The sequence below is a fragment of the Mesocricetus auratus genome, unplaced genomic scaffold, assembly GCF_017639785.1.
Source record: "Mesocricetus auratus isolate SY011 unplaced genomic scaffold, BCM_Maur_2.0 Super-Scaffold_100053, whole genome shotgun sequence".
In the NCBI taxonomy this organism is placed as follows: domain Eukaryota; kingdom Metazoa; phylum Chordata; class Mammalia; order Rodentia; family Cricetidae; genus Mesocricetus; species Mesocricetus auratus.
The window spans coordinates 2,890,916-2,914,825 of NW_024429230.1; the positions used below are offsets into that span (position 1 = coordinate 2,890,916).

At 46.1% G+C, this 23,910-nt stretch overlaps 1 protein-coding gene across 3 annotated transcripts in view; it reads left to right on the forward strand.

Annotated features, from left to right (window-relative positions):
- The window catches only part of Lrmda (leucine rich melanocyte differentiation associated), a 990,353-nt gene that overhangs the window by 625,491 nt on the left and 340,952 nt on the right, over window positions 1-23,910 (forward strand). The window contains exon 6 of one of the 3 annotated variants that reach the window (XM_021234948.2): window positions 13,774-13,836. The exons of the other annotated variants lie outside the window; for them this stretch is intronic. Coding sequence (XP_021090607.1) covers window positions 13,774-13,821 — 48 coding nt within the window. The 3' untranslated portion in view covers window positions 13,822-13,836. Of the gene's footprint in view, window positions 1-13,773; window positions 13,837-23,910 lie in introns of those variants that run through there. 3 annotated transcript variants of the gene reach the window in all.

Consider the following 23,910-nt stretch of genomic DNA (forward strand, 5'->3'; position numbering starts at 1 on the left):
TGGTTAAGACTATCAATGCCCTTTATCCCCCACCAGCCTGCATCCTACCTTCCAGCCAATTCCCTTATTTGGCTAGGTCTCTGCTAAAATCTTACCTTCTCAATGAGCTTGACCCACTGTGATCCATGCTATAAACTTTACAAACTGTAAATCACATCAGTGGCTATGAGTCTTGTACCTGGCTCTACATGTTCTTTTTATTCTCAGAACTTACCACTTTTTAAGAAACTTCATTTATTAATTACCCTTATTAAGTCTTCTCTCTCATCTGCTAGAATTTATTGGGAGATCTGTACAGGCAGAGCTTGTATTACGTTTTCTTCCACTAATGTATCCCATACTCCCAGTTCATTGGCAAATGATTGTAACAGTATAAATAGCATCCCCTCCCCAAAATACACCAACCTGGAAACTATGAATGTGATTCTATTTCTCACAAGTATTTAAACATACCATGTAATTATGGAATCCAAGATGAAATCCTCATAGACCAGGGTAGGCCCCAAATTCCATGACAAATCCATAGACACAAAGAAGGAGAGCCCCAAGACAGGCAGACTGAAGCTGTGAGGCTCCAATCCCAAACGTGCCAGAACCTCTGATAGCTGGAGGAGGCGAAGAGAGATTGCCTCCCAGAACCTCTGAACTGCCACGCTCTTGATTTCAGATCTCTGGTCTCCAGAACTACAAGAGAATGGCTCTGTTGTTGGAAGCATCCAACTTTGTGGAAACAAATGCAGTGTGGAACAGTCAGACCTTCTCACGTTGAGTCAGCTTCCATTAGGAATCCTTGTTTTCCCTACTACCAGCACCTGTGAGTGAGTGCTAGCAAGCTTGCCATCTAAAATGTATTCTGGCTTAAAATGGTACATTCTAGCAGAAGGACTTGAGCATCCCAGATGTTTTCTTCCATATCCTGGATGTTATCTTGCAGATAATCACCATCACTACTGCCTGTCAAAGGCAACCAGAGAGTGGATTTCTCAATGATTTGATCTTCAGGCCATGGATGGAAACCCCTATTGGTCTCTAACCATAAAACATGCTGATGTCATTTCCTCATTTCTAGCCACATCCCTCCCTCTCCACTTAGGCTAATTTTCAGTTAATGTGTCTTTGGAAGAGCCAGTCACAAGCTTCCTTGTGACTGCCCTTCCTATGCTTGACAATGGTTATTTACTCTCCCCCAGGCTCACTCCTGGTTCGTGCTGGGCTCCTGATGCAGCGTGGTACTAACTATCCTTCCCTTGTAGGAGGTGAGGTAAATCAAATTGAAAACACCCTTCCTGGGCAGTGCATCTTCCAAATGTCCTCAGGTTTCTCTTACATCTTCTGGAGACTGCCAGATTCTCTGCGGGACAGGAGGAAGCTGGAGCCGCTTCTCGCAAGCGACAGAAGGTGCCATTAGCAGAAATACATCATCTCCCAGCGGTGTTAGCAATCTCAGAATCCTGATCATGTCCATTCTTCTGCCAGAGTGAGGAGGGAGTCCTCAGAGGCAGAGGCTGCTGGTAACAGAGTGTCCATCATTCTAAAATATCCCCCTGGAGTCCCAGAACAGCCATTTCTGCCCGGACGAAGCGAGGGCTTCAGAGGGCTTATTTCAGGCATTGATCTTTTGAAAGTGTCTCTCAGCTTCCTGGCTTCTAGGATGCTGGCAAGGGGATGCTGGGGCAGAGGCCAGTACCTGGTGAATCAGGTGCCTCTCATAAGCTGGCTCACCCCTTCCGGGTATGGCTAAATCGCTGGGTTTATAGCAGGGGTTATCAAACCAAAGCTTGCAGGGATTGGTCAAAGAGGTCTCCAGCCCCCAGTCCTGCACAGCTGATTGATTAGGTCATGGGTGGGGCTTGAGAGTTTACATTTCTCACAATTGTTGCCTTGGTTTTATGCTGCAGGACCATGGACCACAGTGAGGCCCCAACCTGAGATACTGAGCTGTTTTTATTGGGTAGAGCATACTCCACTTGCTATGACATATGCGGTTCAATTCACGGCTTCTGATCCTTTGAGGGTTGGGCCCACGCTTGTCTTCCTTTGTTCTAGAATGCCTTGGAATCACTCCATGGATCTCTGCTGACCCATAGTGCTAGTTTCCACGGCCCTAGGAGAATGGAGAGATGGGCCTCCTTCCATTGTAATTCTCTTGCCTCAGTTATCAAGTCTCTACTGGTCCTTCAGCACTAGGGAAGGAACGGCCCCTCCCCTGTGCCTTACCAGGCCTGTAGGATACCCGGCTACTGCCCTTTAACACACAGCTCTCTAGGCAGCTATCATCAAATTTAGAGTGATCCTCCTGCCTCACCCTTTCAAGCACTAGAATTTCAAGAATACACCACCAAACTAAGCCTCTGCATTGTCTTTCAAAGTTCCATTTAAGTCTGATCCATTCAAGGTTTGTCCTCCACGTCTGCCCTTGGTTTCAGAGAGGATTGGCTTCTGGTGCTCCAGAATTTTCTGTAATCAGAGGACCATTTCCTTTCTGATACATGGGATTGTTGCTAGTGTGACTGCCGGCATTATAACATATCATAAACGTTTGTGTTTGCTTGTGTTCCTTTCATTGAAATGGTCTCTCTCTGTAGCCCAGGCTGACTTGGTATTTACTGTGTAGCTTAGGCTAGCTTCAAACTCATGGCAAACTTCCTGTTTCAGTCTCCCAGATGCTGGGATTATAGGTGTGTGCCACCACTGAAGGCTATAGCTTTTTTTAAGTTTCTCTATATAAAATTTTGTGTTATCTATAGTTGCTACTGGCATCTTATGTTTGGATATCTCTTCCCTTGGGAGAAAAGATTCTTTTTAGAATGTAAGCCTAAATCATGGAGTCTCTATTTTAAGAGCAGTGCTGGTATCAGTACTAGAAGGCAAACTACTGTGGTGTTTAAAGCACAGGAAGGTTTTAGCCAAAGCAAAGGTAGCCCGGTCAGATTGCTCATCTCAGTCCTCACTTCCCTCTGGCTCTCAGGGTCAGAAGAGGGCTTGCTTGCAGCCTGGAAAGCCAGGCTATAGTAATAGTCCTCTGACCCTAGCCATCCAGTCCATCACTACATCTGTCATGAGGAAGTCACCGGAGTATGTCCCCAGGCCCTACCCATGTACTGACTAGATGTAGCTATCTCTGATGTTGGGATTTTATTCCCAATTGTGAATGAACGTAATGGAAATTACTCTTAATAACCAAAGAGGAAAATTATCTAGCAAACACCAGCCTAGTATACTCGGTTCCATGTCCCATCTGGATGCCTGCATACAGTGTGTACATGTGAGCATGTGTGTGCATGCACATGTATACAGACCTGCCAATACACAAGGAGGGAAGTCAAGTCAGATGACAGTTACCACATTTATTGTGCTTGTCTTAGTTTTCGAAATTGCTATGATAAGACGGCAGGACCAAGGCAACTTACCAAAGGAAATGTTTAATTTGGAAGTTTACATTTCAGAGGATCAGAGCCCAAGGTGACCTTGCTGGGGAACAGGACAACATGGTATGTCATTAGAGCAGTAGCTGGGAGCTTAAATTCTTATCTACAAGCAGGAGGGAGGTGAATTGCAAGTAGGACTAAGAGAATGCTGAGTGGGAAGAGCATGGGCTATTGAAACCTGAAGTCCACCCCCAGTGACATACTTCCTCCCTGGGGCCCACACCTCCTAATCCTTCCTAAATTCTACCAACTTAAGTATTCAACTATGTGAGCCTGTGGGGGGACACGCTCACCCAAATCAGCTCAGTGCTATTGCAGTCAATGGTATTTTCTTTTTATTTTCCCTGTTTTCTTATCTTTCTTCTGTGAAGTATTGTTGGCAAGACAGATGTAAACAGTGGCGTGGGGAATGGACCTCCGTAGCTTCTCCTTTGCTGGGCTCTTGTCCAAGTCTCACTTGACCCACCACACAACTCAGGTGCTGCCTCCTCCAAGAAGTCTTCCCTGACTAACCCCTGTGTAAATTGTGATTATCTTATTTCTCCCAGTGCTGAAAGACACACAGTCATGTTCTTTCTCCATTTTACCTCCTTTTTGACCACATGGACCCAATCCTAAAAGGAGAGAAAAGATACCCTCTCCTGGTCCTTAGAACACGGGTTTACCATCCACCATGGCTGTAATCTTTACTCCCTGAATGCCCATAGCTCCAGGAGCATGGCGGTGTTGGGGGAGCCCTCAAACCCATCTCCTAGGTTCCAGGCAGAGTAACATGACTATCTGTTTCTCCCCTCGTTAATCCAACTCAATTTGATGCCCTTAGAAGCATCCACAAAAAAGACCCCATTCTTGTTTGCACCTTTTGTTCTGCTGATAAAATAAATGTTCAGTCCATCCCCAGGAGAAATCTCCTTGTTGTACAACACACAGGCCTAGCAGTGAAGCCTCCCTCCTGTTTAAGGCATGGTCCTCCACCCATCTGATGGATGTCATCAGTTTCTTACAGGAGACGGTCATTTTCTTCTTTAGATTGCAGAGCCTGCCTCTCCCCTCACAATTCAGACTCAGAGGAGCTAAGGTTTGTAGTCAGCCATGGCTCTGCCCAGAGGCCCCTCCAGAATCTTCTATCCTGTTTAGTGTTGGACGAAAGCTGTGTCTCTTCCCATGATGTCTGATTCTCTACCTTCTGTTTCACTAGCTTCTCTCCAGTCTGCATTCCTGTGGATTTGGGCCTGTCTTCTCTGGGGTTAGAATAATTCCCTGCCACTTCCCCACTGCTATCCCTAACGGGCTTCTGGTGCCTCTCCCAGCCATTTAGCGCCACTGGAAACTGTTGCTCACCCTGTCTTCTTCCTGGGGGTGGGGGAAGTACCTCTGGGGACTGAATATCATGCCTCATACTTTTTAGAAACAAACTGAACTGCTTATCTGTAGCCCAGCCCTCTTTTGTCCGTTTTGCTTTTGTTTGGGGGGATTTATTTTTAAGACCGAGTCTCACTAAGTTGCCTATCTTGACCTTGAACTCTCTCTGCTGCCCATGCAAGCCTGTCTTCCTTGGCCTCCTCAGTAGCTGACATCTCAGGCCTGGCCTTGCCTTCTCTGGGCATTCTCTTTCCTTGGCCCTTAGGACACATGTACTTTTCCAGCCACCTTCTCTGAACTGGCCTGGGTCAGATTCCACAGCCAGTGAATGCTGATGCATCTCCAGAACAAGTTGAGCACCCATTTCCTCCATTGTGCTGTCCCTGTTGGGGGTCTCCTTCACATCCAGGATTTCAGGCACAGCCACGTAAATTCAACAAGTCCCCCGAGCTCTGTGATGGACTTGACCCTAGTCCTTGACAAGTCTCACATGTCCCAAAGCCCCTCATGCTCACATCTCCCCTGCCTTCATAAACCCTGGGCTGTCCGCGGCTGGCTCTGGCACCCAGTCAGCTGCGTAAGCCACAAGTATGGGTTGACCGGTCAATCCCAACAGCATACCAACTTCTCTGCTCACCTTTACTGCAAGCCACCTAATCTATTCTGGGCCGTCACTCCACATGTTCAAACCACTTCATGGGTGTCTTTGGTTAAGCTCTGGGTCATTATGAAGTTTCTGAACCAGCCCACTTCCATCACCTTTGAATGAATGCCCCATGGCCTCCTTTGCCTCTTTCAGAAAGTAGCTCTTTCCCAAATATGAAAAACCATGGCATCCTCCTGCTTCAGCTCTTGCATAGGCAAAGTCGTCATTTTTAGTCGACCCCTTATGCGTTCTGTGTCACCCTTGGGTATCTGGCCTGGCCCTGTCACCTACTGTCCAGCTGCAAGCCATCCATTTTTATCCCTGGCACCCATCCACTTACCTTTGGAGGCCCTGGATATATTCCCCACCCCACCAGGGGCCCTCACAAATGCTTTTTCTCTGCCTAAAACTCTTGAAATACTTTCTCTTAGAGCCCAGCTCCCCCGTCTTTCTCCTGCTGCAGGCTACAGTACCTTCTATGGGGCAGTAGCCTCCTCCGAGAGCAGATCTCAGCTCTGCTGTGGGTCCCTAAAGCAGCACACATCTCTTTCTTAGCCCCATTGGCCCGCAATGTAAAGGGTCTGTGTGAGCGACTCTGCTCACGTGTTCACTTCATCTCTTAAGGGCCTTAAGACAGGGCCTGCACATCTCCCTCCCCCACATGGGTCCACCCTCTTTGCCCAGTGAAGTGTCTCCACCACACTAGATACGCAATGCCCACTTCCTAAATGACTAAAGTATTTGGGGAGAGAAAAAAATGAACTACGTGAATTGGCTAAAAAGCCTGGGTTGTCGAGGAAGCTGTCACACCTAAACATTCAAGCTGCAGCCCACCAAGTCAGAATCAAGAAAGTCCACATGCAAGGCAAGCTTTGGGCTTGAAACATAAATTCTATGCAGTTGTGCAAACATGTCAGAGTTTAGTAAATCAAGTTTGTTTTGTGTAAACAACTTCTGACCAAAATAATAACACAGCTTTAGAAACGACATTAGGTACCCACTTTTGAAGAGTTAGTATAATTTAACACACAGGAAAACCTTACTGTAATTATATGCAGACATATACAAAGGATCGATGCTATTTACTTGGCCCCCCCACCATAAAAAGAAACTGTACCCATATTTCAGCCTGCTGCATCAATCCTAATTTAGAACCCCCCACCAATGTGGGCAGAGGCCCCTAGTTGGGGGCTCATCTTTTGATCGTGTCAAAATTAGTCATTTAAATTAGAACCACGTTGGATAGCCTAGGTGCAGCCAGTGAGTGCTGCGGCTCCAGTCCAGGGAGCACTTAAATGTAGCCACCTGAAGTTGATTAAAACCTCACCTGTCAAACCCAGTGTGCCCACATTTGAAAATCTTTAATGTAATTAAGAGAAGCACATTATGGGAGGTCAAGTGACTTTCCTTTTGAATCCCACTTCTAATCTGTCGTCAGACGGGTGGAAATTGCCGGCTGAGGGAGCTAATGAAAGCTGCAAGAAGGAGTGCAGGGGAGAGGGGGGAGAAGCTGGTGGCAGGAAGGCCAGACGGGGCTCTGCCTCCTTGCAGAGGAGAGTAGGGAGTCTGGGGGAGCCTTGCAGAGCACTCTGGCTTCTGCTACGAGGCTGGGGTGGAGGGTCCGTGTGTCCGTCCGCTCTGTGAGTGCCTGGGGACCGTAGGGCAAGGCCTGAGGGTGGCTGTACAGCTTTCGAGTTTATCACCAGGAGAGATCTGAGGCCCGGACAGCCTGGACAGGCAGAGTGGAGCCGGCGCCGGCCCTCATCACCCTTCACTCATTGCGGCCCTGATTAACATCAGGGTTCAGCTTGCTTCTTGCACTGATCCCCACAAAGAGCCTGGGAAGGGAGGGCAGGCACTTCAACCTAGAGCCTCCCACTGCCCAGCCCCTGACCTCAGGCCTTTCCTGGGGAAGCGTTTTCCCCCAGGTTGGCAGCCTTCATCACCTGAGGGGTGGGGAAGACCCACAAGGCCTGGGTGTGACCCCTTATTTCCTTCTGGGCCTGTGGTTTCCTGGCTGCTAAAGTCATCTCTCACTGTACCGGGTGTGGCCCTGCCGCAGAGCCCCTGGCGCGGTTTTAATGGCAGAGTGCTGCCTGTGGATATTAAATTACTCAAGGCTCTGCTGTGTGTTCTAGCCTGAGGGCGCTAGGGTGCTGTTGACAGGAGGCAGAGTGTTTCTCCTCAGTTGCTGTCTCCCCCCACCTCTTTTCATTTTGCTTCGAATTTGTGTACATTAGTGGAGGTATGTGTTTGAAAAAGGATTACATCTGTCAGAATGTTGCCACTTAAGATTTGCCCCCTTCCTAGGAAACTGACATGAGAATAAGCAACACATGACGTTTTGGCCCTGCTCCGGGATGAAGTTTCCAAACTGGAAGACGGACGTGGGCCTCTCCCCTTTGGCTTGCTACAGGGGACAGAAGGGTGGGGGTGGCAGCACTGGGACTTTCTAGTTACAAGTGTCTCTGATGTTGTCTGGAAAGTCTGAACATCTCCACGGCAGGTAGGATACACTCAGTGTTTGGGATGAGGTAGATATCTGGGTCGAGTTGAAACACGAAGGAGCATCCTGGACTGTCTTAGACAATTCAGGATGTGCCTAGGGGGCTCTTCTCAGTTGTTCGAATTAACAGGAGGGTTTGGGAAGCAGAGTAAGCATTTCTTAGAAGGGCCTCTGGAAGGTTCTCTCTTCTCTCCGCTTGAATGTTGTTGGACTTGGAGAGCCGCTAGTCTTTGTCTCCCGTGAAAGAGAGAGACTCTGGGATGGAAGAAGGACAATGAAGGGAGTGAGGGAAGTCCAATCTGAAATGCCTCAAAGGAAGGAAGATGTGATGAGACTCACATTTAGAAATATTCCCTTTCTGCCACGTTGTTCTTCTTGGCCAATGAGAAGCCCTCCCCCTTCTCCTCGTCCTGCTTCCTGCCCCCAAAAGGAAGGGAAGTGTTTCTAGCCACAGCTCCTTGTCTCAGGTAAAAGCCAGCAGGAGGAGATGAGGGGAAGCTGGCTGCCCACTCCAGCCACCCCTATCTGCCCTCCTCCATGCTTTCTCAAGCACAAGTTCACAGGTAAAAGTGAAAAGGTACTGCAAGCCTGTCTCCCAAAGAAGGCCGCCCGCCAGGCCCGCTCACCATGGTAGCCTGCCCCCAGGTGTCAGGCTGTCAGGATGAGGTACAAAGTTCACAGTGCTCCTCACTGTGTCCTCCTCTTATTGCCCCCCACCCCGCCCCGCCCCAAAGCCATGAAGGCCATGAAGGCCAGTTGGTTTACAGCAGTATTTAAAGCTAAGATGCCAAATGAAAAGTTCCTCTTTTAGGTTGCTGCCTATACAAAGCTGCTTTGTGGTGTTTTTCTCGGCCTGTCAGAGTTGTCAGGCCTAGTAAGAAAAAGTATATTGTTTCCAGCACTTGGATTCCTTCCTCCCTGACATCTGCCACTCTGTAAAGATGATAAATCCCTGCCTCATTAGCCAAGGGTGTGGGATTACAGGCTGACAACACATTAATCACCAGCCTCGGTGGCAGGCTGACTAGCAATAGGCATTGTTAACAAAACTTTCCTAATATGTCACTCTTCTCTATGACAGCGTGTAATCAATCATCGTGATTGACAGCGCTGATAGATTACACTATTTATACTTTGTGTAATGAAAGATAGTGTTTCCACCTACTGTCATTTCTGGGCTAGTGGTGGAGGATTGGTGAATGGAAACAAACACAACAACAGGGCAAGCCCTCATCGCCCCCCAAAATATCCACAGAAATCCCCCACCCTCCCAAGCCCCAAGTGGAGTTCTTGTTTCGGGAAATGAACGAGGTATCAGGAGAGGACGCTGGTGATTATTATGGGATAGGGGCGATGGTGGGCAGGGCTTGCGTGGACACAGGCGTTTTGGACCTTCAGGGAGAGCTGTTGCAATAACATAGCCCCAGGTTCTGTTAGGTCAAGTTGATACAGGTAGATTCCCCAGGCAGCTCCCTGTCAGCTAGCGTATGCTTGTACTGCTGAGCATGGGGCTCCTCCTCTCCTGCCTGATGAGAGATGATGTAGATGTTGATAAAATATTTGTTCTCTCCTGGCTCTGAGGGCAAATATTATCCTTGTTGCCCATAATCGTACAGCACTCCGTGAGTCAACAGCACCCCGAGTGAGTGCAAACCAACAGTGGAAGAGAGGAAGGCCTCCGCTGCAGGTTCTGCCTGGCCCCTGCTTCCCCAGCTTTTGAAGCCTCGAGGGATACCAAACCAGGAAAAGAAGGAATCAGCAATGCATTCTGCTCTCATGCATTTCTGGAGTGTCCTTTCCATCGTTTTATTTTGGTCTATCACAAATGTGTAAAGGATGCGGGCTATTTTTGACTCCCTGGAAGCTCTCCTTTCAGCATAGTGAGGGTAATGTGGCTTGCTGGCACTGTCTGAGTGGGGAGGGCTCTCGCTGCCAGGGAACCACTATTCAGCATCCTGTGCCACAGACACCCACTTGAAGAAGCTGGTTACAAATATTTTGCTTAACTTCTCTTGCTGTTGACAAAACATGAACATTCTTTTCCTTAGTTCTTTGAGGTGTTTAAGAGATTGTTGAAGGCTCTATTTGACTCCGCAGATCTGAGTAGGTCTATAGTCCACAAACTCCCCATTTCGTTCCGGGTTGAGCTTTGTGTCCCTGAACTGCGGGACGACGGTTGCAGGGGAGAGAAGTGTATGTGTGCAGCGCCGTGGGGTGTCCTCTGCCCAAGATAAGTGCAGTTGGTAGGCATCAGACCCTTGCAGTCACCCTGACAGTTGGCAAAGCGGGAGGAACCTGAGACCTCCCCCTGCTGAAACTTTTAGAGGAGGGTGAGGTGGGAGAAGGCCTGGGGAGCCAGTGAGACTAAACTTTAATCTCTCTGTGAAGTTTGAGTGAGCCTGGGATGATTAATGAGAGGGCAGGGCGTCTGATTAAGCCCTTCCGAGTCATGAGACATGATTAGTGGGTGACAGGGACGGTAACAGTATCCAGCCAAACCCTTGTTTCTTTCACGGCTCCGGCTGTTATATGATTAATGTCCCCAAGGGCTATCTTGAGGTCAGGCAGGGGAACCTGTCAGAACAGGTGGAAATGACAAAATGGGCAGAAACTCCTTAGGGGGGATGAGAGCGATGAGGGAGAGAGTGGAGGGAACAGGGTAGCCAGATGGAGCCTGCGACCTTTCTGTGATCCAGGCAGGCACAGGGAGCATTGTGGGAATGGAGACAGGGAGAGGCACAAAACTGCAGATGTTTCCAGGACCTCAGTGCATCAAAGACTGCCAGTTTGGACGTGGAGAAAGCGCCTTGTGACATGCTAGTCATTGCACATGGTTTGTGTTTGGAGCCGGGCTGGCCTGGGCTGGGACTACTGTGGGCCCTACAGGATTAATGTGGGGCACCCACACCTGTGCCTGTAAGGGCTGGAATAAGTGCTTGCCTTGCTCAGGGGATTACGTGCACATCAAATGGGCAGAGTTGATATTTCAATCTGCTGTTCTCTGGGCCCAATCAGCTATACAGTCTTGAACAGCCTCCCTGAGTAAGGTGATACAGGACTGGAGAGGCATCTCGATGGTAAACTATTTGCTGAGCCTGCATGAGGCCCTGTGTTCAATCCTCAGCACCACAAAAATAAAAGGGATGAATCACACAAGGAGAAATAAAAGAAGGTTCTCGGGAAGGCTAATGTGGCTTTACAGAATTACAGGTTTTTATATTTAGAGCGAAGTGTAGAAATGCGAAAACATAGACTACAGGTGAGGTGATGGATAGCCCTGCCTGATGAAAGACTGGAATCCCAGGCTTCCTGCTTCCAGTTTTGTATATCAAACCATCCAGGACCCAGAATGTATCTAATAGAAACAGACCAACGAAGACGACCTCAATCTTGGTTTGGTTCTTACTCTTTTGAGACAAGGTTACATTCCGTAGCCCAGGCTGGCTTTGAACTTCTGTCCTCATGCCTCAGCCTCAGTGCTAAGATTAGGAGTCTTTGCCACTAGCCAGGTTATGGCTTTGGTTTTGCCCTCCTTAACAGAGTTCTTTTCCTTCACGAGTTTTGCTTATCTAGACCCTATGTGAAGCTTCCCTGAACTCCTCAGTCTTCAACAATGCAATTGGATAGCAGTGACCTTGATTGACAAAGTTCAGGAGGGTAGCCATCTTGACATTCAAGTGAAACATTGCATTTGGTTTTATCTGGAAGTCCTGGTTTTTCTCCTTCTGTCTTTGATGCCCTGTGTGTACCATTAGTCACACTGCACAGCCAGGCTAGGCCTGTGATTGATCACATAGAGCCTCCATCTTCAACTGTTTCCAGGAAGCCAGTTGGTTTTTGGTTCCTTCTGCTAGACACATATAACAAACAACTTCCACTTTAATGGTCATGTAGCTAGAATACTAACAGGGTTAGTGCTCAAGCTGGGAATTGGCCAGTTCCTTCCATATACATGTCCTCTGGGAAAGGAGTTTACAAATTGGGAATCTATAGTAGATAGTCCTATCTACCGTGCTGCTTAGTTTTCCCCTTACAGATGATGGACATATTTCCCTGAATGGTAGCTATGAACATAATTTCAAGACCACATTCATTATCATGACTACAAAGGATGAAGGAGGAAGATGGGGATGAGAGAACTTATCAGGGCATGCTAATATTTCTGAGTCCCCAAGGTGGACTTTTAGAATTTTGATATCAATTGTTACATTTTTATTTGTTATTTTATGTGTATGAGGGCTTGGTCTGCATGCATGTTTGCAGGACTCTTGCATGCCTGGTGCCTTTGGAGGTGCCTAGCAGGTGCTGCTGAGAGAGTAGCCATTTCTCTTAACTATAACACAGTCTTTCCGGCCAGGTGTTAGTTGTCCTTATGTAGCTTTTCTTGCTATGGATAGAATCCTACAAGGGTCTGGCCCATTTGAGGATCAAGTACAGGATACTATAACTTTCCCAGCGTTATTAGTTATAAGGCAAAATCCCCTGGCAGTGGTTTTTCCTAGTTTGTACTCCTATAGCCCAGGGCTCAGGGGATTAATTATGAATAAATTAAATGTTCCTTGGCTTTAGAGTTCTGGTATTTGTTTTGTGCTGTGGGATTTATTTTAGAATTATCCAACCTCACCAGGGCAAGCAGAGGGTGGCCTACACTGACTCTTACAGGGAAAAATGAAACCTAGGTGAGACTCTGTCCATCCCACAGAAAAAGAGTCGCCCTTCTGTGAATTGATAGGACAACTCTGGGAACCACCATGGTCCATGGACACAAAGGGGTGCTTCCTCCTTGCTGTAGCATGCAGGGTGTCATCAGGAGGACAGGCAGTGTGGGTGGTAGAGCGGCTATGTGCTTTGTTTTAGAATTACTTGGAGCCCCTAACAGCTAACATTAGTTGTCAAACTGCCAGCTCTATATTCACCTAAGAGGCAATCCTCCAGGTACCCCTGTAAGGGGTTCTCTAGATTCTGTGAATTGGGATCCTAGACTAAAACGGAGAAAGTGTTTGGAGTGCTAGTATTCTGTTTCCTACCTGTGGACACAATGTGACTAATATCTCTTATGACATTCCCACCATGATGGACTGTATCCTTCAACCGTGAGCCAATACAAATACTTTCTTCCTTAAATTGCTCTTGCTGGGGTGTTTAATAACAGCAATGTGAGCCAGCTACGTGGTGGCCTTGGTGGATTATAAAGTCCCTGTGACTTTCTTATGTGACTACAGAGGTTGAGGAACCTAAAATTCATCATTCCATAGTATATCAGTACCCCATCTTTTCCAAGGTATTGACCCCCTTCCTCTACTGTTCCAATGGCGGTGGCTCTAGGATGGGCCCATGGGCTATGTAGATGTCTCTAGGCTTTTCTGTTTACAAGCTCAAAATTAATTTGGGGTCTTCCCATGACCCTCTGTTAAGGTTCAGATATTTCTGTGTAAGAAAAAACATGGTGACAAATGGGAGATACACAGTCACACGAATACAGACTGAGTCACTCTGCCTTCTTCTGTGATTTTTTTTTTGAGCAATGAGAAGAATGGAGTAATGACCACACATTTACACCTCACCTCAAGGGAAATCATGAAAAGGTTGAACACCATAGTATTAGCCAACATGTACTCAGAAGTCTGATAACCAGCGTGTTTGGTTGTGGTATGTGATAGCAGTTCAATAAAGAATGAGCCGTGCTCTGGAGGACAGATGCTTCTCAAAGGTAAAGAGAGACTATAATTAAAATTTAGAAAGTACAAACTCTATTTACACGATTCTGCCCTCTCTCATGGGTGGAAACCTAAGACAAACCTCTAACAGTGACATTTTTTCTCACCTTGCAGGAGGTGACCATACCCTGGCCTCTTGAATGTAAGCAGCAAACCCTCTAATTTTCTTCAGTTTGAAAAACATTGTATCTTTCCTATCCTGTTATTTTATATGTTTGGAGACTTTCTGAAAATGAAATTGTTCTGTGTGTTGTTATTTAAGGAAACCATTCAGAAAAAAAAATATATACATATATATCAGGTTATATAAGTATATTTATTTTTTTAAGAAACAATGATTTTCTCTTTTCAGTTTGGAACTTGAGGCGACTGAAGGTCCCTGTGGTACCCTGGTCACCCCATCCCTTCTTTTAGCATTTTTCAAAGGGCACAGGCCAATCTGCCCATAATGAGCTTGGAAAGTGGAGATGAAGTTCCCGATAACATGACACAAATTTCTTTACTTTTTGCTCCTTATTTCATCTTAATTAGTCCCTGTAGAAAGGATTGATTTTTGAGAGGCTTGTAGTGAACATCTGTTGGCATTCCTAGGGTCATTCTTAGCCTGTCCTGTGTTTGACATTTCTTGTAAAAGAGAAGGCATTTGTTCATATTGACATTAGCTGCCTCTGTATCTCTTGGTGGTACAGATGGTCTGTGAATAAAGACATCAAGCTAATAGGCAAGATGACAAGCTTCAATAGCACCGGGGCTCCTGGCACCTAAATGGCAGGGCAGCATAGATTGGCCTGCTGCAGAAGCTGACCTCTTTGGGCAGAAAAGCGTATGGAAGAAGCTACAAACAAGGAAGCATCCTAGAAAATGTCTACAAAGACTCCTTGCAAATAGAAGGGTTTGTAACAAATTATTATGGTTAATGTCATTATTGTTATTTATCAGTCTGTCCAGTATGCCAAGCTTCAGAAGGAAGAAACTGAGTTTTATTACCTGTCCTGCACCCTATTTCTCACCCTGAATGGCTCATGAGAACATCAGAAAGGAGCTATTGTTCTTGTGGTCCTGCTGAAGTATGCTGGCATTCCTGTTTCCACCAGAGGATGGTCACGCTCAAGGTCAGAGGCTATTCCTCTCCTGAATAGCTCAGTCGTTCCCCAGAGGCTGTTGGGCAAAGTGGTCATCTGGGGCCTTCTTCACTCCTGGGATTTTGGGCTTCCTCCCAAGGACACATCCCCATTTGTCATGATAATCAATCATGGATTTGGTATATGTATATCAAACTCAATTTAAGTCTGTTTTATATTAATCATGACCCACCCATTAATACAGGGTTTTGTGTTTTGTTGTTTTTTTCAATGTGAATTGTCATATGTGATGCATGTTATTCAAGTATGAGGGTTTTCGGCTTTTTTGTTTTGTTTTGTTTTTACCAGTTTGGGCATCAGTTGTGTAAGAGCCCCGTTTGTTCTTTGTTGCAGGCCAAACGGAACTGCGTTCTTGTCGCATGTTGCAACTTTCCCAACACCTGAGTGGCTTGTTATGCAATAACAGGAAACTTCTCTCCCTGTTTCATTCTCCCACAAGTTCCCTTTGGCTTCTCCCTCGTTGGGAGAGGCCATTGTTCTCCATCTCTCCCAAGGAGGGTAGCTGGGCTCTACAGAGATGGGGGCTCCATCTCTGCTGTGACGGGGTCCAGCACCTCTAACTGTGGAGTTACTTTGCTTTATGCTGGATACCCAGTAACTATGGAAATGAATGTCTTTTACGTTATTTTAGAAGCATCTCAGTGGGAGAAATTCTTCCTTTCCTCTTTCCTTCTCTCAATCCCACTATGATTCCGAGGATCCTGGAGTCCCTTCAGAAATATTTCCAGACACCCTTTGTACGCCAGGTACCACTTCAGGCGGTGGTGATTCAGCTGTAAGAGAGGCTGGTCCATGCATGAGGCTCTTGGCTTCTGGGATGTGGGCCATAAGAGAAGTGGCAGAGTAAGAACCATGAACGTGTGCAAACAGAAGGGGATGCAGAAGGCCCTGGTAGCTCATCCGTGGTGACAGAAGCGGTCTTTCTGAGGTCACTTCTGATGCCTAGAACTAGGATGCTAAATTATTTGAGTAGGGACACTTGAAGGCAAGCACACCTATTCCAGGCTCTGGTGTCAGCAAATGAGTGTGTGAGCCAGGCCCAGGGACACCCAAGGACCCAGGGACACCGGATCACCTTATCCATTAGAATCAGATGCTTCAGCAACTTGTCGACAGCTTGGTCTGTGTCCGGGCTTACTGGGTAAGCAGCCACCAGCGCCTTCATGTGCTTTCTTTCTCCTGCCTGTGTGGGATCATTTACACACAGAGCCAGGCAGCCTGAGTTCAAATCTTGTTCTTCCTTCTTGACGGTTGTACAGCATTAAGCAAGTTCCTCGTCTGTATAGCATTATCAGTAAAATGGACAATAATTGTCTCTAGCTCAGAGATTAAATGAGTTGCATCAGAAAGGTTTCATCCACATTTATACAAAGTATGTCATACACACACACACACACAGAGAGAGAGAGAGAGAGAGAGAGAGAGAGAGAGAGGGAGGGAGGGAGGGAGGGAGGGAGGGAGGGAGGGAGAGGGAGGGAGGGAGGGAGGGAGGGAGGGAGAGAAATTTCCTTTACTGTTGCCCATGATGAGAAATTTTCCCTACATTGTAAGTCCAGTATTCTTCACAAGACAGGGGATGGACGTAACTTGAGTATGACCACTAAGATTTCACGGGGCTTGCCTTTCTCCATTCTACACTGAGGCACATTAGCCCTGGGTTTGCAATTCAAGGCTATGTTTCTCCTCAGGGTTCAGGAAATGAGTCATTATTCAACCCCAAGTTCCTTCAGGGAAGGGAGAAGGGGTCTGCCCTTTTCTTCTCCTACTGAGTCATGTAAGATAATCCAAAGTGTCCCCCAAACCTGGACATTTTGCTCTGTGATTAAACTGGAATTTCAGTGAAATTCCAGCATGCTTCCCTCAGGCTTTGCTTTTGTTATGTTTAGTCCCTTCTCAGTGCAGGCCTGCGTTCTTCATGCTGTCAATGTCTGGTGGAGTGAGGCTACCAAGGACCCCATAGTCAACATCATGGGCTTGATTTGGATCTGCCTCAAGACCTTGGGGACAATAGTGATCCCTTTCTGAGAAGGGCTAAAGAGTCCATACATGTGAAGCGCTTAGGAAAGAGACTGCTCACTGCTCTGTGTGGACTTGCCATTGATATTGCTACTGTTGACAATGTCTCTACAGACTATTCTATAATGTAAAACTTCAAGAGTCAGGCAGACAGCAGAACCCAGATGCAGCCCTTTCCATTAGAAGGAGATTGTGTGGCAGCTTTCTGCGGTGCCCCTGGCTCTTGCTTATTAAGGTTCAGGATCTTGGCTCGGGCAGTGGCTGTGCCCTTATTCTTGCTTCATAGTCCAATTAGTTGCTCAGACTTTCCATCCCCTGTGTGGATTGTGAGTTTCTTGAAAGCATGCCGTCTTCCTGTGAACCTTGCACTCTGTGCCATAGTAGATGTAACCCTGCAAATATTCACAGAATTAATTACTAACCAGTTAGTCCAAGGCATGGGCAAGAACCAACTCCTATTAAAACTTATTAAAACTCCTAGAGAGACAAGTCTTTTACCATGGTTATTCTCTCCCCTCCCCCTTCCTCCTCCCCCACCTCTCACCCCTTCCCTTCACTGGGATTTAACCTAGAGCTCCACACATGCTAGGTGGGGCTCTGATGTTGAGCCATATCCCCAGCCTTCATCTTTACACCTTCCCATAATTCTTGCTTTCTTCTATTTTGTCTGTTGCTTCTCCTTATCACCTCCTCCTCTTCCCATGCTACTTCTCCAGCCTAGCTCTGGGTCTAGTCACATCCTGCTACAACTACTGACTCTTGACATCAAGTCAAGTACTAAACACACCTGAACCCCCCAAGGGTCCAAGTTGAGAGCCTTGATGGTGCAGTGGCCCAGGTAGGAACCTCTTCCTTGGAATCCATTCCCCGGGGTGACTCAGAAGCACATGCTGGGATGACAAGATGATGGGGACCCCTCCCTTGCCTGAACACCCTCATGGCAGTGTTTTAGAGCAATTTTGCCAAGTGCAGCATGGCCCAAATAGGTGCTTCTAGGACACATGAAGCGCACACCGCTCCTCAGATGTCCCTCTCTGCTCTATACTTGTTTAAATGCCACTGCTACTGAGCAAACTGTGTCAGGGAGACAACTAATGCTGTTATTTGGTAAGTTCTTATAAAAAATGCCTCTGGCAAGCTATTTGCTCACAATGAAAAGACTACCTCCTGGGCTTGCTGGCAAAACCCAGTAGTAATAATTGTAGCAGAGCAAATTCTAGGGAGCCCGGCCATTATGGGACGCCTTCACACAACTTCTTTAGCTCAGGAGGAGTGAAGGTTGGGTTGATGTCCTCAACACTGTTGAGGCCAAGGGGTTTAAGTTCTGTTCCACCCTTGCCTCCTCCTTAGGAATCAGAGGAAGACTAACTTCTGAGTCTCACTTCTGAGGTCTCACTTTTACCATCTAAGATGTGGATTCCTCCTCCCCCCCCAATCTATTCTTTAGATAACCTGACCCACCCTATGTGAATTATCACGTTGGAGGTAACTGGGGACCAGCAGTTGGAGGCTGCTCAGTTTCCCTTTTGCTACAAAAACAGTTTTGCAGCCCCGTAATCAGTAGAGAAGTAAAGGGCTTGATGTTTGCTTCCTGGGGCAGTTTTTCATAGCTAAGCAGGTATTTTTAGAAGGTATCCTTGAGATCAGGGACTTTAGGAAACAAACTCTAAAGGAATTCAGTATCTAAACACTTTCTCCTTTATGCTTCTTTGTTTTACCTGGCTTTGAAGAGGGGAAAAAATATGTTTATCTCATATCTTGCTCCCTCTGAAAATACTTAATTGATTCTACTCATTTCATTCGTCTGCGACAGAAATAGCAGCAGTTTTTTATGCTAACACTTTTTTTTCTAGAGTATAGGACTACAGGGAAGCTGAGGCAGGTGCAAGTTTTCCCATGTTAGGCTGGGCTGTGCATGAAAATGAGAGAATTTTCTGGAATTTTTCCAGTCTTCAGAAGTTCCTCTCTGTCTTATCAGAGCAGGCTGTAGTGAGGTGAATGACTGCCACTTTGGCTAAGCAATGGTAGTATTTAGAACAGCTGAGTGGGTTAGAAATGTCAATTAGATTTGGAGTATCTATTTTCTTTTACATTTGTGTGACACTTGAAATGATGAAAGATTCTTTATCCCAAAAATATGACCCTATTGAAGGGTACATTAAGAGCCCAGAGGAAAATTGCTAACACCTGTGAAGGTAAAACAGTCCGTGTGGGGTGGGGGTGGGGCACCAACAGGTGTGGGTCTCTCACCTGGGGTCACGGTATGGGAGCTGGCCAGTACTGTCCTGATTTATACACAATGACCACATATAACTTCCTAATTTCCATGAAGGCATTCATAGGTGTACAATCATGAACTAAGCCTAGAATGGTCTGTTATGTCTACCACAATGGGTTGTCTCTTCCCTTGTCATTGTTGAGTGAACCAACACAAAACTATCACTAGATGTTCTAGGTCTTTCCTGGGGGACTTAAGGAAGAAGCAATAAAGGCCCTGCCAAAACAACTCACATCTTCCCTTTTTTAAGTGTTCTCAGAGAGCTGTGGAATTTGAGAACATGCAACAAAGATCTATGCCCTTCCAGAACTTGCCACAAAAGTCGACAGAGAGAAGATACATCCACATCCAGAAGATAGCTAGACCTATAGAGTCATGAGAGAAGCTAGCCTGTGATGTATTTATCCCCAGAGCCACTGAGCATGTTTGTGATAAAGCTGGCTTTCCAAGTGTCTGGAACCAATGGGGAAGACCATTCTCATGTAGCAATTGTGGATTTCCCCTCACAATTACAGACAATCTACATTCTGAGAGCATCAATCAATCCCGTTTTCCGTGTGTGTGTGGGGGGGGGGGTAAGGGCAGGATGTTGCCTGTGTGTGTGTGTGTGTGTGTGTGTGTGTGTGTGTGTGTGTGTGTGTATGCTTGTGGAGGCTAGAAATCCATCTTGAGTGTACTTTTTCCAAACACTCCATACCTGTGTTTTGTTTGCTCATTTGTTTTGCTTTTGAGACAGGATCTCTCTTTGGACAGTCTGTCTGGACAGCTAAGCACAGGAACCCACTCATCTCTCTGTCCACTGTGACCAGTTTTTAACAGGGATGGAAGTGATGCCCCTGTGCTTTTTTAGTAAGCACATCTACTGAACCATCTCCTAAGCACAAGTTCTTTTAATGGAACTATTTCTTTGATAGGTGCTATGACAGATGACTGCTAGGATTGTGGGAACACTGACAGGTTGCTTTTAGGTAGCAAGTGAGCCATGGCAGGGAGGTATGGAGAAGCAAAGGGTCCACTTGTGATCTAGGTCCTTTATCCCTCCCCCAACCTGCCAATCTTGTTACCTCTGACCATTATCTCCTCCCATCCCAGACATCCTACCTTTTGTGGCTCTCTATAAAATAGACTTTTCATCTCATCATAGACTTTGTTCTTTTCTGTAGATTCCATCCAGGGGAACTCTTATACTGCTGCCATCCTTCTGGAAGAATTGTTTAACTGAGAGTTTCTTCTAGGCCATTTAGCAGTGCACAGAATGAGGGAATTTATGTTACAAGCCACCAGAGAGCTACAGTGTTCACAGCCCCTTCCCAATATGATTGCCAACCAAAGTCACCACCCTCAGCAGATGGTGGTAGATGAGAAATCCTCCTTAGACCAGATACCTGCTGAATATGCCCCTGATGTGAAGTCTAGGGATTAGGCTCCAGTTTTCTAGGAAAATGCCAAGTCGAGGCTCACCATGGAAGCACCTTGAGCTCACATGTTTGCTGACAGGGACATCAGGATGCTAGACTTCTGCCCAAACCACATTACTTGTGCACAGAGCAATAAGGCATTTCTTCATATTGTGTTGCCAGATAATCTCGAAGAATTACTACCTTTCTCTGTAAAGCTCAATACCATCTTGAAAAATATGTGTGGAGTTGCTGGTCTTTTGTCCAATATGCTTTGGACCATGAGCGTTGCATATTTGGGAACATCATCAGGGCAGTGGCTTCTAGTGTCTGTGATCCTATTGCCTTGTGTTTGGCTGGCCCCTGGACAGCACAGGTGGGAAACACTGAGTGGCTGGTGTGGATGGGTACAATGAGGAGGAAGAGCAGGAGGTGGCAGCGGTGGAGTGGTGGTGGCTGCGCTGGTGGCGGGGGCAGCAGGGGCGGTGGCAGCGGTGGCGGTGGTGGTCGTGAAGTTCTGTCAACACCAGAAAGTTGGAAATGGCTGTGAAACAGTTAGCTTATCTGGTTTCTGACATTGGCCCATACAGCTCTCTTGTCAATACAAAGCCTTCCAGTTACAGAAATCTAAAGCACGTGGCTACTTTGTGAGAGAGGCCTAGTAGGACATAGACTCACAGTAACACTGTTGGCTCTGCTTTCATGGGGAAGATGGCTGAGGTTTGCACTCACCAGAACGGAAAGACAGTGGAGTGGCAACTATCCTTCAAATGTGTGTTGATGTCCTAAAACTGTAGGGGGCCTTGGAGATGGTCCCTGTTCATACAGGACCAAGGGTTTTGTGTTGTTGGTGTGACCCATCCTTTTGTCTAATCCAGATGCCACCAGAGAGGTACTCAATAACAGCTTGTGGACACTGAGCAGGACATGGTCCACACAATGCAAATTCCTTTGTGATAAGCCGTCTTGTCTGGGCACCCAGCAGCATACATTATATTCTGACATATGGGAGGAATGCTTAGTAGGTTCAGGTAGGAGATTAAGTTGTTTGAAGCAAACCCTCTGTTGCATACATGAAAATAATTAGTCATTTAAATGCATCGTTTAAAACAGTGTGTTTCTCTTTATTTAACACCTTCAGTTTTCACATCAGGAGGGTTTCTCTGTTCTTAGGAACCATGTGGTGTTCTTCCATGAGAATTTTTGTATTTTTTTCTCGTTCTATGAAGAGTATGATTGGAATTTTGATGCCAATTGCATTGACAACACATAGGCTCTTATATGTTCTACCATGTGACCACCATTGCACTGGTGGCCAAGTTTCTAACCCGCGTAAGCCTGTTGGAAACAAGCCATGTGTAAACCATTACCCCAACCAGCACCAGAGCACCCCTGCTACCCAGTTCACAAACAAGGCCCGGGCTGGGCTGGCAGCCTCTCTGCTGTCACTCATCTCTGGGATAACCTGCTTTCATATTGGAACTCTTGGGAATTTGTGCATCTTGAAGGTTCTGCCTTTAAGATGCCAGGACAACTGCCTTGGAAATCCAGTCACCGGAATCCACTCTTCTCCTTCCACCCAGGCTACTGCCCAAGGCACCATCTTCAGCATGCAGATCCTATCTGAGTCTCCCATTGCAAATGAGTCCCAGGCAGCTGGTCTCCTAAGAAAGACCCTGGGTTGGAGAGGTCTCCCAGCAGGGCTGATGGGGCATGGGATCCTTACCTCTGCTCTCCTCCCTCTAGAGGGAGTAGAGCAGCCCAGCAGTTCTGTGTTCTCCTCACAGTTCCATCACAACTGTCCCACTCCTCCCATAGTGGACACTGCAGCTCGTCACAGACTTTCTGAATGTGCACTGGCAACAGTGTAATTCAAAATTAAACCTCTACTGAACCCAATGTGTCCCTGTCAGTGCTTGCTCGCCTGTGTTGCATCCGGCAACTTCACGGCAGCCTGGTTCTGAATGCACACTCATTTGACACTGCGCATGCCATTACACTGTGCAGTGAGTGCCCCCCAAATCCAGTCAGAAATAACTTAGAGTCAAGACTATCATAGGTTATGAATTCTAGTGCTTTCACTGTGCATGCCAATTTGTTTGCTCTTGTAGAAGCATACAAATTGCCTAAAATATTTTAATAGTTTCTCATAGTAATTCTTCATCATGTAAATACCAAGTTAGTCAACCATTGAGTTGTTCCCTATTAGAACGCTTGATTTTTTTTTTAATTGTGATTTAACCTCTCACCTGAATTTCCCCAAAAACAGTTCAGTGAGTTTTGGCATGTGAACTTCTGCCATTTTGTGCTACATATTTATATAATGCAGCATTTTTAGCATTGAAGGCATTGATAAAAATCTGAATGTGGGTCAACTCTGAAAAATGTTAAAGATGTCCTACATCATGCAGAATCAAATGTTCAACCAATATCATGTCTTCATGTAAAAATAAACCACTCTGGTCTCATTAGTATACAAATTTCCTTTGGTCTTTAACAGTTGAAAAATTATATGCATTTTAAATAATTAGTTTGAAAATTATGTTTTTTTATCAGAAAATCTTGAACCTATATGTCTACCATATGTATCTATATACCCAGAGTCACATAAAAATTTCCTAGAGGAAGAGGGGTTCCTACTGTAAAAAAAAAGTTGAACCTTGATCTGAAGTGGTAGTTACTATTAACATCTCTTAAGTTAGACAATATCAGTCTTTTTTGGGGGCTTCCAATCTTACTGGGTTTGTTACCCTAAATAAATTACTCTTTCTGAGGTCAGTTATTTTCTTCTCTAAAGAGGGCTCATTAAAAAGTATTGGCCTCACCAGTTTATAAATTAATCCATACCCCTAGTTTAATGTAAGTAGGATGCACTTGGTAAATGTTAGCTGCTAATATCATTATCCCTTCCTGTTCATAATTATCTTCTTTGAACGCCAGTCACAGACACTTCTTTATGAAGTTATTTTAAGGCTCTTCTTAGAACTACTATAAATCAACAGATAGAGAACTGAGTTTGGGGACAGTTAGCTGAGTCACAAGTCTATATTCACATCCACCCAGGACCTTTTCATAAACATTCGCCTTTAATCATGAATATGCATGAGTTACTCCTTGTTCCCTCTCCATGAGGTCAGGAGTGACCCCACTTGGACTAACAAGTAGAACATCTCTGTTACTGTCCTCAGGCTGTGTTTAAATGCCTTCTCGGAGCTCCTTGTATCTTGAAATTTTAATTAGCAATTGATAGCAGGCTCTGATAACTTGTAAATGGAGACTGATCATTTATTGGCTTGTGTTTTGATCAGCAGTCTCTTATGAAAACAATCCTTGGGTCAGAAGTTGCTGTTGTGTGAAATGAAGCCAGCCTTGGTTTTCCCTGGTGTGCTTACAGAGAGCAGAGTGTTTCTTGGTGGAC